General features: G+C 41.5%; 1 protein-coding gene across 1 annotated transcript in view; it reads left to right on the top strand.

The window, feature by feature from the left end:
- Positions 1-17,731, top strand: part of CTSD (cathepsin D) — a 49,975-nt gene that overhangs the window by 11,301 nt on the left and 20,943 nt on the right. The window contains exons 3-5 of the mRNA XM_048484433.1: positions 9,395-9,518; positions 15,671-15,789; positions 16,464-16,663. Coding sequence (XP_048340390.1) covers positions 9,395-9,518; positions 15,671-15,789; positions 16,464-16,663 — 443 coding nt within the window. The remainder of the gene's footprint in view (positions 1-9,394; positions 9,519-15,670; positions 15,790-16,463; positions 16,664-17,731) is intronic.

The following is a 17,731-nucleotide window of genomic DNA, read 5'->3' as shown; positions in this document are numbered from 1 at the left end:
GAAATTTCATTATGTTTTGATTATGGATTAGGATGCTAGAGCTAGAGCTCTTCTGAAGACTACTTATTTGACTGAGGCCTGCAGTTGGGCATGTTTTATGTACCTGCTGGTGCTCTCAGTACTTAAAAAAAATATTATTCAGAAGTACTACACCTCAACTGATGGACTTGCTGCGTACCATTTCTAAAAATCCACACTCAAAATGGGCACCTAAAGGCAACACTTGTATTCAGAAGAGCTTTAAGGGACACGAAGAGGGACCAACCAGTGGAGCTGATGGAGCATCAGTACTGTGTGACTATTTGTTCTTTGTGGTGTCCACCTGTATTTGACTGTGCTCTGAATTTCCACATCTTTCTCTTGGGAAAACAAGTACCTTGGCTTCTCTTTTCTCTTGCCCCAGGCTGCTGTCAGCCATCCAATTTTCTCCTTTTGTGATTTGTCACCTTCTTGCTTGCCAATCCCAAAGGAGCTCAACAAGTGTTTAATCAAGAATCTTTGATGTTGAAATGTGAAGGTTGCACAATGCAGTTCAGCCCCAGAATTTCTTAGTTTTTGAAGAGAACTTCTCGTACATTTCCTTTCCATATTTGTAGTTAGTTTGAATGGTTGCTTTACAAACTGTTCTTATAATGAACTTTTAAGCCCCTCACAAAAACCATCACAGATCATTGATTGTCTTATTTCTGTAGTATAAAGTTCAAAATACAGCAGGTAATTCCCAAATGGACGTCAAAATCTAGTACATTTTCTCCCTTTCTAATTTTTTCCTCAGTGAGATAATGAGGCTGAGAAACTGACTTGTGCAAGATGACCCGGGGAGGATCATGACAAAGGGGATTTTGAACTTTGTCTTCCACATCATATTTCATCACCTAATTACTATGCCACACTAGCATTTTTTTGGAGAAGAGTCAGTTTTTATACCCTACTTTTCTCTACCATAAGAAGTCTCTAAGTAGCTTAAAAATGCTATTCTTTTCCCCATCCCACAACCGACATCTTGTGGAGTTGAGAGAGTTCTGAGGGAACTATGACTAGCCCAAGGTCATCCAGCAGGCTTTATGTGGAGGGGGGGGGGGGTCATACCCAGATCTCCAGATTAGAGTCTGCCACTCTTAACCACTTCACCATACCACTACACAATCAATCAGTAGAATTTTGCCTTTGTTAGGGGTGGGCAAACATGGAGAGACACTGCAGTATATATTTCTAGCATTATGTGATCCATTTGTAGTATTGCAGAAGTACATCTTTTGGCAGGTAAAGAAGACCTGTTAATAAGGTAATTATTAATAAACATACTGTCTTACAGAGAAAGGAGAACTATATTAAGACCAGGCAGAAAATTGACTGGCTTTATATTGTCATGGTTCCCCTCCCCCGAAGAATCCCTGTCTGATTTTCCATTTTGCCCACCTGCCTTCTTTGTTGCCATGCAATCTCCATTTTGGAAGGTTCCCCCCCGACATTATTAGGGGACGGTGCTTCTGGGTTGTCAATAGATTGCAGATCGCAGCTGTTAAAAACATAAGCTTTTCATTTTACTGTGTCACATAATCACATTACTTTGCAGGAATGTTCTGAAAGCGAATGCTGTTGTGTTATTGTGTGTGGGGGGTGGGGGTGGCTGTCAGCAGTGGCAACACATCTGCCCTTCCCTTGCATTCCAACAGACTCCTTTTCCTCCTTCACAACTGTTCGAAGGGAAATCTGGCTTTTCCTGAAATGGGTGCAGATCAAGGCAAAGCAGCAGTGTGTAAATAGTGAATAAATCCAAGAAAAAAACTTCAGGCACTTGGGTGACTTGGATGTACTTTCTCTGTTAACTGAGCCTTGTCAATTTTACTGGGTTCACCACTCTATTGATAGGCTGCTGCCATGAACATTAAAAAAAAGCTACCCGGGGGGGGGGGGGTGCCTCCCAAAACTTCCAAGAATCCTGAAGTAGAGGTGACATGGGAGAGTGGGAGAAATGATTGTGGTGTGGGCAGGGGGAAGTGGAGCAAAACAAACCAAGGAAATCTGTATGCATTGGGATCTCCTTTGCTTTCCCTGACAAGGGGAAAGTGTTGCATTTTGTGAGTAGTTTCAAAATGGGGTGAATTGCAGAACTGAAAGCAGGGTCAGTGCCAAAAAGCGGGTGGGCGGGGGGAGCAGGGTCAGTGCCAAAGAGCAGGGGGGGAGCATTAAAAAAACTCGACGGGAATGTACACTGAAGGTAAAGGAGAACACATGTGCATAAAAGGCCAGTATGATGGGTATGTCATTTTCGTTTATACAACTATCTTCATTCAGTTTTTGTCTCCCTTAAAAGCATTTTAATGCATCTGTTCAAATACCTCTGACTGTGGTTATGAAACACGTCTTCTATAAATACCCTTCAATCTCCCATGGTAGTTTGACTCTCACTTTATCCTAACATTGTTCTTCTTTAGAAAACAAAGACATCCTATGGAAACTAGATTCTGTCTTTCTCTGAGGAGTATCCAGTCTTGCACTATTCTACATTACCTTTGTCCTTAATGATGCAGAGTTGTCTAACATTTTTTTCTTGCTCCATGAAGGCAACAGCTATTGTGTGGTCTGTCCTAGGTCTAGATTTCCAACCAATTACAACTGGGTTCCCTGACTTCATAACTTTTAAGAACTCATAACTTTTAAGAAGATAGCAGCCTGTTGATGCCCAGTCACTCTAGCAAAAGACTTACTGAGTATTGACAGAAGTCCTTTTCAACAGGTGATGATAAAAACATTTTCTGTGGGTGGACGTACAATTGGATATTATTTCTTAACAGTTTGTGTTCTTATAGGTCCTCCCCCAGTTTTTCATTATGCAGTGAAGTTTGATTCTCCTTCCCCTCTCTCCAGCATTTTAGATTACTGTAGAATGTGTGCACAAGCCCTTCCACATATTCTCATGTCTGAGGGGATACAAAATCACTTTTCTGAGGTGTGCAAGAGTATCACTAGTAAAATGACCTAAGATACTGTCTTAAGAACATAAGAACATAAGAACAAGCCAGCTGGATCAGACCAAAGTCCATCTAGTCCAGCATTCTGCTACTCGCAGTGGCCCACCAGGTGCCTTTGGGAGCTCACATGTAGGATGTGAACGCAATGGCCTTCTGCGGCTGTTGCTCCCGATCACCTGGTCTGTTAAGGCATTTGCAATCTCAGATCAAAGAGGATCAAGATTGGTAGCCATAAATCGACTTCTCCTCCATAAATCTGTCCAAGCCCCTTTTAAAGCTATCCAGCTTAGTGGCCATCACCACCTCCTGTGGCAGCATATTCCAAACACCAATCACACGTTGCGTGAAGAAGTGTTTCCTTTTATTAGTCCTAATTCTTCCCCCCAGCATTTTCAATGAATGCCCCCTGGTTCTAGTATTGTGAGAAAGAGAGAAAAATTTCTCTCTGTCAACATTTTCTACCCCATGCATAATTTTGTAGACTTCAATCATATCCCCCCCTCAGCCTCCTCTCAAACTAAAGAAAGTCCCAAACGCTGCAGCCTCTCCTCATAGGAAGGTGCTCCAGTCCCTCAATCATCCTTGTTGCCCTTCTCTGCACTTTTCTATCTCCTCAATATCCTTTTTGAGATGCGGGCTTACCAGAACTGGACACAGTACTCCGCGCGGCTCCATCTCACTGCTTTATATAAGGGCATGACAATCTTTGCAGTTTTATTATCAATTCCTTTCCTAATGATCCCCAGCATAGAGTTTGCCTTTTTCACAGCTGCCATGCATTGAGTTGACATTCCCATGGAACTATCAACTAAGACGCCTAAATCCCTTTCCTGGTCTGTGACTGATAGCACTGACCCCTGTAGCGTGTATGTGAAGTTTGGATTTTTTGTCTTCTTTGAAATGGTGGTAACAGCTACAAATCCCTAATTTCTTAATATCACATTTGTGTATAATTTAATTAAGTTCAGTTTCGGTGCTGTTCTACACATCTTCTCAAACATTTCTGATGTTCATTTCCAAAACCTCAGGTAGGCTTTTAACCTTAGAATAGTCTGGTTAATATTAACCTCATGGCAGTGCACTATCATCTTTGCTTTTTCATTCAAGATTATGAAGTTAGGATTTCAGGTCAATAGTGATTATTCTGGAATTTTTTAATGCATGTCAGCCTTGTGCAGACTGGGAATCCTAGTGTGTCTCTTCTCCCTTCCCTTGACTGATGTCATTATGCAGTGGAAGAGAGGAAGGACCACTACTGGCCTTCCTTTCTGTTAAGGATGGGTGCATCTGACATGGTGGCTCTTCAGCTCTTCTCAAAATATACTACTTGAGAAAGACGGTTCTAGAAACACAATTCAGAAAAACCTCTCATTTTTCTAATTAATGTTGTCGGGAAGGGGATTATTTGCATAGGTTAATGTGAAGGTTCATTAACTGCTCCTTTAGGGATTGTAATAGACTTTCAAAAGTGCAGATCTTTGTCCCCAGGGCAGGTCATACCTATAGTTATGCTGAGGTACCATGATGATTCTATTTTGGCATTCTTGCCTGAGTTGCCAGTATACACTGCTGCACTACCTGTGTGACTGTCAGGGCTATCAGTTGGGTTTCTCACATTAGAAATACACAAATAAGAGGGGAAATTCCTTAATGTTATTGCTGCTCATGACAACTGTTCAGAAATTAATCACTATTGATCTTATGCAGATTAAAACATGCGTGTTCACTGCTTTAGAAAAGGATGAAGCAAAGGAGAAAATAATTATATCACACGTCTGAAGTACTTGAGTTTTAAGAACAACTGCTGCCTGCTGAATTCTCTCCAGTAGATTCTGCCTGAAGCAGACTGGCAGCCACACCTAGTCCACCTCCACAACAGTACAAACGTGCATTATTAATACTTCTCATATCTTGCTATGCTTAGTCCAACTAATGCTAAATACTCCTCTTGGAACTGGAAGGATCAGAAACTACTGATATAATTTACCTAGGTATCAAGGCCATTTTCAGAATGGCTGTTCAGTGAATGTTAGTATGTTTTTCATAAGAGTAAGCCTTCCTACCAACTTCTAAACCAGTCAGGATTAAACCTGAAAAACTGGCTTGGTTTTACACTTTCCCTGAAGCTCGGGTGGCCTTCTTATGTATGTGTGCAAGTTCACAGAGAAACTCCCAAATTAGCCTGAAGCCTAAACCTTCTAGCCAGGTTGCTGCCACTCCTCTAACACCCCCTCCCTTTCAGCCTACAAGATCAGGACACCTGAGTCAGCTTTTGAAAATTAATACCACTTTAAAAAACATAATCTGATTCTGTGTCTCTAGGTTTTGTAAGAACTCCATATTCTTGGCTTCATTTCATTTTCCTTTGTAATCATGATGTGGTTTTCACACAATACCCTACCAAAACTAAATTGGGAAAAGGTTATGTGTCTTGAAGTGGTTTGCTAAGATGAACGACTGTGTTTCCCCGAAAATAAGACTTACCCTGAACATAAGCCCTAGCATGATTTTTCAGTATTGTTGGAGGATGCTTGAAATATAAGCCCTACTCTAAAAATAAGCTCTGGTTATAGGGTCCCTGGCACCACCGTTGTAGGTCGCATGGGGGGGGGGGTGTCACAAAATGACCCCACTGCAAGGCCACACACCCCTGCCAGGCCAGGCACGAGTGCCTCAGACACCCAGGCTACACACAGGCCTGCCGGCTCTGTGCATTAAAAAAGATTGTCTTTTAGCAGGCATGGTCCTGCCTTTGGGCTATCTTTTAAGTTCTGGCGAGCATTTTTAAAATTATGATTTTAACTGTAATGTAGGTTTAATATGTTGTTGCCACCCTGAGCCCTTCTGGGATGGGCAGGATATAAAAATAAAAATGAATTTAATTTTTTTAAGAGCATGGGTATGCTGTTAAAAAAATTAAATTCATTTTTAATGCACAGAGCTAACAAGCCTGTGTGTAGACTGGGCATCTGAGGTACTCATGATCTGGCCTGGCAGGGGGGCATGATCTCGTGGGTGGTGTGGCAGATAGGCCTGGTTGCCATTTTGCCCTGGGCTCTGTATCCCTCCCATGCCATGGAATGCCCCCGCCCCCTGGGTGCTATGCCCCTAGGGTACAAAAAATAAGACATCCCCCGAAAATAAGCTGTAATGCATGTTTTAGAGCTAAAATTAATATAAGACCCTGTCTTATTTTTCGGGAAACATGGTACCCAAATGCAAAAACTATTATAATGTTCATCACTTGGCTATTAGTTTCTCTTGTTTTCCCCCCTGCTTAACATGTTGTCTACAGCCCTGTTCAGCTGTTGCATTTCTGGCACTTGTATCCTGAATAATGGGAAAACACACTATGTGATATGTGCAATCGCCATTTTTCTGAAACAGGCAAACGCACTGTGTGATATGTGTCATCACCATTTTTCTGAAACACACTTCTTTTCCAGCCATGGTGCATGATGATACCTGAAATCCAGATTTGTAAAGGAACATATTGTGTATCCTGAAGCTGGAAAATGTGTTTTTCACACAAAATAATGATCACGCATACCAAGTGCGGCATGCTTTCCAGATACATGAGAAAGGAAATGCAGAAGTGTACTGCCTGGAAAATGTAATACCTCTTCCTCTTGGTACACTGAGAGTCAATATGATGTAGTGGTTAAAGTGTTGGACTAGAACTTAGTATACCTAGGTCCCCCACTCTGCTATGGAAGCTTACCAGATGACTTTGGGCCTGCCATTCTCTCAGCCTAGCCCTGTGGTGGCAAACCTTTGGCACTCCAGATGTTATGGACTACAATTCCCATCAGCCCCTGCCAGCATGGCCAATTGGCCGTGCTGGCAGGGGCTGATGGGAATTGTAGTCCATAACATCTGGAGTGCCAAAGTGCCACCACTGGCCATCTTTCTAGCTTGTTGTGAAGATAAAACGGAGGAGAATCATATGCCTGAGCTGAGGAAGGATGAGAAAAATGTGACAAAGAGACATTTTTTCCTTCCAGTGCCACCTGTCACTTCATATCAAGACTGATAGACAGTTGTTTTGCCTGATGGACAGAACCTGTGGATTCCTTAAGTGTAGGTTAATTGTAAACTTCATTAAGGGCAAGGAACATACTTGTGTACCTTAAGATTTGTGAAATGTAATGTGAAGAGCTAATTGTGGGGACTGACAAGATTTTTTTTTCTTTCTGAGAGGATTCACACAGCCTCCTAACATTTTTAGGATCTGGGTCCATTTTGAACTATAAACTCCTCAGTTTTCAGGTGATCTACAGGCAGCGAGTGCATAGGCTTTGAGTTTGGTGCTGTGAGGTAAGGTTTGTGGTGCACAGGGAGATTACTGATATCCCTGAGGCTGGATCAGTATATAAACAACTTAGAATATGTGTTTATTCATAGGTTGGTCTTAAAGCATAGGTGTCAAACTCGCGGCCCTCCAGATGTTATGGACTACAGTTCCCATCATCCCCTGCCAGTAGTCCATAACATCTGGAGGGCCGTAAGTTTGACACCTGTGTCTTAAAGGAACAAATCAGCAGCACAAGTCTCCAGGTAGAAACCTGGCTAAGGCACAAAAGTTTGAACTGGTTATGACTTCAGAGCGTAGTTAGACTTTTCTAGTTATCCCAGGCTCAGACTTTTAATGACTAGCAACTAGGTTGTATCCTCTCTCACACACAGTGCTCCACCCACACCAACCTGCCCTTTCCCCAGAGTCAGACTAAGGCCTGCTCCACACGGGCCAATGAACACAGGTTTAGAATGAAAACAACCCATTGGGGGTGGGGGGAACTTCGCACAGCTCTCATCCCTAAAATGAGTCTGCCCCGTGTTATTTTCCCCAAACCAGGTTTTTGAGAATCGCTCTATTAGCGAGTCTTTTAAAAAATTCTGGGTCGTAGCCACTTGCAAGCAAACAACCAGGCAGGAGGTGCTATTTTTTCCTCCATTTTTCTTTTTTAAAATTTCGATCTGCAGGTGCAGATAATCGTATCTTGAAACATCAGCATGGTTGTGGGAGTTCATTTGTGCATGTGTGCATAGGTATGCATCAGTGAGAACTAAATTTTCAAAAAGATGTGTCTCTGTGCGAAGGTGCAACAATAACCCGGATTGTTTACGTGGGCTCCAATCACTGCCTGCACGGACGCATGGTTACATTTCCCCAGGGGATAAATGATGAAGTACTACATGTTATAAAGTGCTACATGTTGTAAAAAAAATTTAGGGTAAAAGTTTTGTGTGGTGAAGGTCAGTGAGACAGAGGACATGACAAGATTCACTGCATCCTCCACAAGGTTTGCACAAAATACAAGCCTTCCCTCTCCATACATGTCATTTATTATAGCAGTGCATTGCTAATTTATAGTGATTTCCACTAGAACTCTCACCATCCAAATAACTTGCATATGGAATTTATGTGTGTGTTTGTGAGAGAGGAGAATGTCTGATTCTTAAGGAATGATTTCTGCTGTCTTGGAGGAGCATAGTCACAATAAAGAACCACAGAGACTGTTAACGTCTGGAAGAATTCTGCTTGCCTGTCTCCTCAACTGTTCCAAGACCAGGCTAAGAAGTGGGAATTCAGGGAGCCAAAATGTGTTGAATAATGTTCTGGCATTGATTTCACTTTTTTTAAATTACATTCTTTTTGGCTTGCACTAGGAATTACCAGATCATTCTGTAGGCAATTCTTATAGTATATTTTGGTTTACTTCTTCTAAGTGGGATAGGGATGTGAAGTTAGCAAAGAATCCAGTAACACCTTGAAGACTAACAAAATTTCTGGCATGGTATGAGCTTTCATGAGTCACAGCTCACTTCTTCAGAAACTTCAAATAGTTCTTCAGATTAGGGTTGTGAAATGATACAGTATAGCCCGATCTTGTCAGATCTTGCAAGCTAAACAGGGTCCGTACTTGTGTGGGAAACCATCAAGGAAAACCTTGCAAAGGAAGGCAATGGCAAACCACTTCTGTTAGTCTCTTCCCTTGAAAACCTTTGGGATTCCGATAAGTTGGCTACAACTTGACAGCCCTTCACACATGCACGCACACACGCATGCGCGCACACACACGCACACAGTGAGATGATGTGGGAATTTGCTTTTTGCACTAAAGTATTCACTGACTTATGTCTTCTCTAAAGTCAATTTCTCAGGCAGATTCCACATGGGCCAAAAACCATGGTGTGAAAACGGTGTAAAATGGTTTAAATTTTTCACACTGCTGTTTTTAGCCCATGCGGAATCCACCTCACAGACAAAATGTTATGTTTGAAGTTCACTTGTGGTAACAGCATTGCAGTCTGTCGAGTAATTCCACAAACATGGTATACATTTTGATCATATATAAATTTGTCTGGAATTTTCACTGGCAGAGATCTCACCTTTGTCTTTATGTCTCACTCTTCAGGCTCAGTATTATGGAGAGATTGGCATTGGGACACCACCACAGACATTTACTGTAGTCTTTGACACTGGATCATCCAACCTCTGGGTGCCCTCAGTGCACTGTCACTTGTTGGACATTGCTTGCTGTAAGTATCTAGAAAGATCTTAATGGTTCCTTCATATATTTGGGTGCAAAACTTGAGAAGTCATTCAGGAGGTTGTTTGCACTTCCCCATTTCTGCAAAAGATATTCTTCACAAGCCTGTGTGGCAGGCTGCTGCTTTCCTGTGTCTCTGATTGGCCCTGGCCATGTGGCTGGGTTACTTGTGCACTGAAGCTGCATAGAATAATTCCACAGGAAAGCTGCTCCAGAAAGTTTATGAAAGGGCCTCTGCATACTTTTTCTACACGGAATGAGCTGAGGAGCTCAGCTCTACAGTCTCCATAGATGCACAGCTGAGACTATAATAGGTGCCCATTTGGTATGTGAGAGGAATTTTCTATGCATGTATCCCATCCAAAGACCCTTCACATCCACATGGTGGGATGGCTCTGATTGGCATGCACATCTGATGGAACATGTATGTAACATATAATGTACAGATGTGAAGTTTACAAGAAAAATCCCTCTCTATGAAGTTGTAAGCTAAGAAAGCCAATGCAATTATGGGCAATTCAATAGCAGTAAAGTGTCATAGTACAACTATATTCTGTGTTGGTCAGACCTTCCTTGGAATACTGTGTCCAGTTCTGGACACAACAATTCAAGAAGGATATTGACAAGCTGGAGTGTGTCCCGAGGAGGGTCACCAAAATGGTAAAACGTCTGGAATCCATGCCCTATGAGGAGAGATTTAGGGAGATGAGTATGCTTAATCTGGAGAAGAAAAGGCTAAGGGGTAACATGGTAGCCATATTTAATTTCTCACCTTCATCAACCTCAGGGAAGCGTACCTCCTCATCCCCAGCTTTCTTGGACACAGGAAATATATTTGTTTCTGCATAGCCTCTGCTCACTACCAGTTCAGAGCCCTTCCATCTGGCCTCTCTTTAGCCCCTCAAGTCTTTTCAAAGCTTCTAGAGAACCTGGTGGTACTCCTTTGGCAGTCCAATGTCCATCTCCATCCATATTTAGATGACATTCTTATCTGGTACCCGACTTACCCAGGCAGAGAGTGACTCATATAATAAGTTTTAACTTATTTACAAGATTCTTAGTGAACTTCTCCAGGAGCTCGCTTGTACTTACTGAGAGGCTTAAAAATCTGGGGGGTTATCGTCAACACCTCAGTCAACACATTCTTTATACCCCAAAAGAAGATGACAAAAATTAGGGAACTGGTGTTGAACACCTTCCACAGCAGATTCTCCAACCTCATGGCCTTGTCCTCTCTCCTGGGACTTCTGACTTCTACCATGGATGCCATTCAGTGGGGGAGATTCCATATCAGAAGCCTCCAGAAGCTGTTAGCCCCCCACCAACACAACATCATCCAGAAGTGCTCAGTCCCAATTCAGGTTCTTCAACAGGTAAATGCCACCTAAGCTGATGGACAAAGTCCTCAAATCTCCTTCAGGGCAAGTGCTACTTGATACCACATCAAGTCCAAGTCTTCACAGAGGCCAGCTTCCAAGGTTGGGGAGCCTAAGTGGAGGACATCCAACCAAAGACCTGTGATCTTGGTAGGCAGTCTTTCCTTCCTTGTCAGTCCTTCCTGTGGAAAGTAGCCATCTTATAAGCAGAAGTGATAGTCATGGCCCCCAAATGGTGAGAAGGCCTTGGTACATGACACGTCAACTGCTGTCAGTTCTACCTCCACTGGAGATTCTGAACGCTTGGGACATGGCTACACCAAGGGCCCATCTATTACCTGGATCCAGGAAAGTTGAGACTAGCCACCTGGTAGTTGAAAGGAACTCCATTCTAGCTGACGGTCTCTCGAACAGTGTCATGCAAGCCATGCTGTCCTCCAGAAGGAGCTCCACCAACTGCATTTACGATATCACCTGGAAAGCCTTTGTCTGCTGGACCAGGAGCAACAAGATCAACCCCATAACTCCAGAGGTGACTTCTCTCCTGAGCTTTCTTTCTGCAAGATGGGCTGGATTCAGGGCTCCATGTCTCTACCCCAAGGCAGCAAGTTGCCGCCCTATCCACGGTAATTCCTCGGTTGGGAAAATGGCAAACTAACAGACATCCGAACATCATTGGGTTTTTGAAGGGTGCCAGGACTAGGGATAAACCTCAGAAGCATCACTTTCCTGCCTGGAGACTGAACACAGTCTTAAACACACTTGCCAAACCTTCATTTGAACCGATTAGCCAGATTTCCCTAAAATAACTCAAAATGGAAGACCACGTTCCTGGTGAGTACTACATTTGCTTGACATGTCTCGGAGCTGTCTGTTCATCTGGAGCTGTGTATGTTCCACAAGGACAAAGTCATCCTGAGACCTGATCTGATGTTCAGACCAAAGGTGAACAGGCTCCACAGAGAGCAAGTACTCTGTCTCTCCACCCAACTTAGGTAAAGCAGTCTCAAGCTGCACCATCAGCCGATGCTTGAAATCATGCATTATCAAGGCATACTAGGCTCAGAAGTTGTAACCACCTCAGGGCACCACTGCCTGCTTAGTAAGGGTGCGGCTGCTAATACTGCATTTTGCAAAAATGCATCGGTGGAGGAGGTGTGGAAGTCTTCCACCTGGTCTTCCATTTCAGTGTTCATTAGACACTATAAAATAAATGTGTACAGCTTTGCAGATGTAGCCTTCAGGTGCAAAGTCCTACAACATGTTCTGTCTCCTCAAGAGACCCTCTTAAAGGGACACTGCCCCCAGAGATACCACAAAATGTTTTCTGGCTCAGGGGAGAACAACCATTCATACTTACCTGTGAAGAGTCCTTTTCCTTCTGTCATTGTCTTGCTAATACATTCGGTTTCATGTCTATCTCTCTTTTTTGCATCTTGTTTCCTAATGTTATTGTTCTAGTTACCATTGAGAAGCACTTGCTCATCCATTTCCTCCTTTCCCAAATTTAAGGTTGTGTTATATAGTTTTAGTTGTTAATAGGCTACTGCTTTCAGAGTTCCCACTTCTTCCCAGGGGAGAAAAAAATCATTTCCTGCCTCCTTGATTGGATGGTGGGAAATGCCCACAAGGTTTCTTCCTTCCACTCAGAAGAGAAGGACATTTCATAGGTAAGTACCAATGGTTGTTCCACCTAAACATTAGCCCTGATTGGTAAGGGCTGTTTGACAGTGAACTATGCTGCCTTGGCAAGTGGAGGAATCTCCTCCTTTGGAGGTTTTTAAACAGAGGCTGGATGGCCATCTGTCAGGAGTGCTTTGATTGTGTGTTCCTGCATGGCAGCGGGTTGGACTGGATGGCCCTTGTGGTCTCTTCCAACTCTATAATTCTGTGATAACCACATCTTATCTTAACTACTAAATTCTTACAGCTAACTTTAAAACTCAAAATTTATCATTTCATTCATTGTGGATTTTATTTTAAGAAACTAATGATTATTTTTCAGTATTTTTAGTGCTTTTTTCCCAAGTTTGCTTTTTCCCTACACATGTTATTTTTAAGAACCAGGATATTTGATGCAACTGTATGTTGCTTAGGAGAGATAAACACCTTTATCTCATCCTCCAAGTTGCATATTCTCCAAAATGATACAATTGTACTGGCCATGACTCATTGCTGAGACACAGAACCTACTGGAAAGTATTGTGAGGACATTTGGAATGTGTATGTATGTGGGGAAATGGTATTCATATACTGGCCATGACTCATTAAAAAAGTAAACTTTTTAAAATTAACAGAACTTGGTTAATGCTAACTGCTGTCCTATGCTTACATATCTGTAGTCGTGATAAAGGAACCCATTTTCCTGTTTTCCTGTTCACACGTGTTTCATGCAGGAAGCAATTAGAGCCGATGAAAACAGTCCAGGTTGTTTTCATGAGTTCACACGGAGACACTTCTTTCTTTTTAAAAAATTTCCTGCAACACATGCATAGCTGCGCAGGCATGCAGAAAGGAATCCCCACAGCCATGCTGATTATCCCATGATATGATCAGCTGTACCTGCGCAGCTACGCAGATACTACCCACAATTTTTTTTAAAAAAGGGAAAGGGGCCTCCTGCAATGACTGGGCAATGGCAGGCAGATTCTCCCTGACCATGGACGATGTGTTGGAAGGGAGGGAAATAAAGCATCTCCTGCTTGGCCATTTGCATGGGAGCAGCTCCAGCCTGCAATTTTTCAAAAGGATCACTATTTTAGCAATTTTCTAAGAACCCGGGTTGGGGAAAATAAAACGGGGCAGGCTCGTTTTGGGGGCAGGACCTTTACGAAGTGTCCCCCCCCCAAAAAAAACAGTTATATAGTGTCCTACACTATTTGCCCTGGGTGGAATCAGCCTACCGGGTGCTGACAAATATTACTTTAAACTACTTTATTCTTTGCATGGGGAAGGTCCACATTTAAAAGTTTAAGGGAGGGAGTGGTAGTCTATCTTCATTGTATTTGTAGTTTATTTATTTATTTATTTATTTATTATTTTTCAGATTTTTAAACCACCCCATCCCCTAGTTGTTATGCTTTTCCTTTATCCATTCAGTATTCCCTTTATATGTTTCCAAGAATCAATTGCTGTAGGATGCAGACAGTTAGGTTTTTCATATTTAAAATGCTTTCTAATGCAGAGTTACTCTGGTCTGAGCCAATTAAAATCAGTGGTCTTAAACTAGGGTAACTCTGCATAGGATTGCACCTTCAAAACAGTTTGAAAGAGAAGGTCCTGCCTCTGAATATACATTCATTCACCTGCTTTTGCAGATTTCAGCACTTTATTTCAAAAACGTATTTCAGAAATAGGAAATGGACAGAGGTAAGATATGTATATCATGGGGAATGAAACTCCTGTTAAATTAAGCTTCCTTAAAATATCACATGTATCTACCTCCCAGTTTACTCTGTCTCGAGCAAAGAACCAACCAGGGACTACTATTTCAAAATATTCTTGCCAAATCCATCTAATTCCCCATGTGGTAGAACACCCTTAGAAAGTAATTTGTATTAATGCATCCATGTGAAGAATTTTCTGCTGGTAGCCATTTTGCCATACTTGAAGTTTCATTGATTCAAAAGACTGGAAAAATAACAGTTGCCAGTAGATGGCAGTCAGACTTCTTTAATGTGCATACCTAGTTATGGTAATGGGATACTTCAGACCCATCCCAGTCTATTTATTTAAAAGATGGTATGGAATAGGAGAAAACTTAGCTGGATGGAAAATAGGCAGAAGATAAATATATAAATATATACAACTTCAGTTTAGTTTTCAGCTTTCAGGCACTGGCACAGATCCTAATTAGGCTTTATAAGTTTCATTTTCAATTGCTAAGAATTTTTTTAGAGCTTTTTCTTCAGATGGTGCAGTTTGTTGTTACTGATGTTACTGGATAATGGATTATCACAGCCCTTGGGTCCTAACCAGCTGGTTCCCTTTCACAGTACACACACACAGCCTTGACTTTATTAGCTACCCAACTCAAACATAAATCTCACTCCTGAAGTGAAACTTAAAGCAAACCCCAAATACACCAGATGGAATCCACCTAATGTGGATAATCCTGTTCAGCAATTATTTTCTGTACTAGAAGATCTGTTTCTATCCCTGTTCATATTTATGGTCACTTGCGGAAAGTCTCTTGTCTTCCAGCTCAATTTTGATCCATAAATAAAACAACCAGTTTTCTTCGTCTGCATATTATTTGCTTTCTCAGCTCATTCTGACATCTTATTATCAGTCTGATCTACACTCTAACTGAACTACACCCTCAGAGTAGATATGTTTTGACACACAGTTAGGGCAGTAAATGTTCACTCATAGGAATCAAAATCCAAAAGCATCTTAAACATTTTCTGTCAGAGAGATATCCTCGTCCCTCTCTGAGTCATCCAGTTGCTACACCAATCAGAGTGCAGGTTAGGGTATTCCATCAGGGTGCTTCCCTGTTCCTAGGGAGTTTATTTCCCCACTCTGAAATGTAAGCATTCAGTCTACAGCCAGACTCACAGTCCGTCACAAAAGCATTCATACAATCTTGGCTTCAATTCTTAATTTTAAAAAGTGATAGGGAAGGTTTATAAATAAGCTCATGGTCTATATTTAAATACATGCAAGTTGTTTCTTTTTTTAAAAAATCCCTGTATTCAGTGTGAGCAGTAATGTGTGTAAGACATCCATGTGTTGATCTCCTGTGTTCCTGCTTCTCTTGCAGTGCTGCATCACAAATATGATTCCTCCAAATCCAGCACATACGTAAAAAATGGAACTGACTTTGCCATCCATTATGGTACTGGGAGCCTTTCAGGATATCTCAGCCAAGATACTGTAACGGTTAGTATGATGTCAGCACTTCTCTGAGCCATTTAAGCCTTGATGTTTTTAAGAAAAAAATATTATTTGTAGTCCTAGCTGTTAAATACTCTTTCATTCTTTTAAAAGACAGGTGTGAATTAAGGCTTTTCCTGTGATTTTTATCTTTTCATAATGTGACCAAAGTACATTTTAAAACCATTAAAATCAGTCCTTCCCCCCAACAAAAGTACACACATCATGAACACAGTTAAAAACAACTAAGATATGTACAAAAACATTAAAACAGTAATTAAAACACTGGTCAAAAAGGAGGGATCACTAGGAAAATGACAGACAAGAGACTAGAAGGAACAGCTGTAGCTATTACACAGACACCCACCCCTAACCTAAAGCAACCTTCAGAATTACTATAACATGATTTGAGTGCAGAAAATGCTGTTGACATTAATCCTGCTAAGGTGGTGAGGTAGCTTCTGAGAAACCAACTGAAGTACGTTTGGGCCATTTCCCAGCTTTTGTTTTCTTTGGATTGAATACATGTGGTATGTCCATGAGTTTCAATACACCTCTGTTTGTCCATCTTGTCTGGCTAGCATCACAATAGTGTAGAGATTCTGGCACTTGGATTAAAGTATCCCACCTATTTGTTAAATTATGTTTCTTAATGTGTCCTTATCACTGCTTTTTTTCAGTTGGGCGACTTGAAAGTTAAGAATCAACTATTTGGTGAAGCTACCCGCCAACCTGGGATCACGTTCATTGCTGCTAAGTTTGATGGCATCCTGGGCATGGCTTTCCCCAAGATCTCAGTGAAGAAGGCAAAACCTTTCTTTGACAGTGTGATGGATCAAAAAATGCTGGAAAAGAACATATTCTCTTTTTATCTCAACAGGTAATGCTGGATTTGACATAAATATATGTTGTTACCTGAATTCTTTTCATCCTTGTGGCCAGTTCATATAAGTGGCATACAAGTCAAATATGAAGGCCCTTCTGCAAAATGAAGCACTTCATTCTTCTTTGATTGAAAGGTGTAAATGTGTACATATAAGAGCATAGGGCGCCAGAGAATAAGTACTATGTTGGGGTAAAAATTGTGAGTCTATAAGACCTGTAAAGAATACCAGTGAACTTGAACAAGTGTGGCCCGTAAGCAACCTTGATGGTTAACCACCTTGGAAGCCATGTATGGGCACTCTTGAGTTCTTCAGAAGAACATGTTTTAGGTGATAAATATCAGGCATGTAGCCCATGTTAAGATATAGCTATTTGCATTCAGTCCCACTGAGTTCAGATGGGCTTATTTGCTCTGTCTGAGGATTGCAGCCCTAATCTAAACTGTTAAAATCCCCTCTTAAGAAAATACACAGAGGCCCCTCTATATAAAAATATTCCTTTGAGTTCTGTGGGCTTATGCCATGTCCTATGTAATCTGTAATTTTGGGTCTATTTTGGCCTATCATTACCATAATTCTGTGAATAATCTTGGAGGAATCATATTTGTGATGAAGCACTGCAAGAGAAACAGGAACATAAGAGATCAACATATGGATGTCTTACACACATTACTGCTCTGAACACAGCGATTTTTTAAAAAGAACACAGGGATTGTTTTAAAAGAAAAAACTTTTAAACACAGGGATTTTTTAAAAAGAAACAACTTGCGTGTGTTTAAATAGAAATCATGAGCCTATTTATAAACCTTCCCTACCACATTTTTAAGTAAAAATTGAAACCAAGATTGTATGAAGGCTGTTGTGATGGACTGCAAGTCTGACTGTAGACAGAATCTTTACAAAGATGTGGGAGACAGGATGTTTGTTGTATTTCTGTTGTGTTTCTCCTGCAGGCGGAGGCCATCTTGGTGGGTGGTTTCATACCCCTATCTCCAGGAGGCAAGAACCTGAATTTTCAACTTCCTGTCCTTGCCCTCCATTTTGAGCCAGTATTTTTCCTTCCT

This window comes from Sphaerodactylus townsendi, linkage group LG02 (genome assembly GCF_021028975.2).
Source record: "Sphaerodactylus townsendi isolate TG3544 linkage group LG02, MPM_Stown_v2.3, whole genome shotgun sequence".
In the NCBI taxonomy this organism is placed as follows: domain Eukaryota; kingdom Metazoa; phylum Chordata; class Lepidosauria; order Squamata; family Sphaerodactylidae; genus Sphaerodactylus; species Sphaerodactylus townsendi.
The sequence above is the reverse complement of the archived record's forward strand: the minus strand, read 5'-3'. Positions and strand labels throughout refer to the sequence as shown.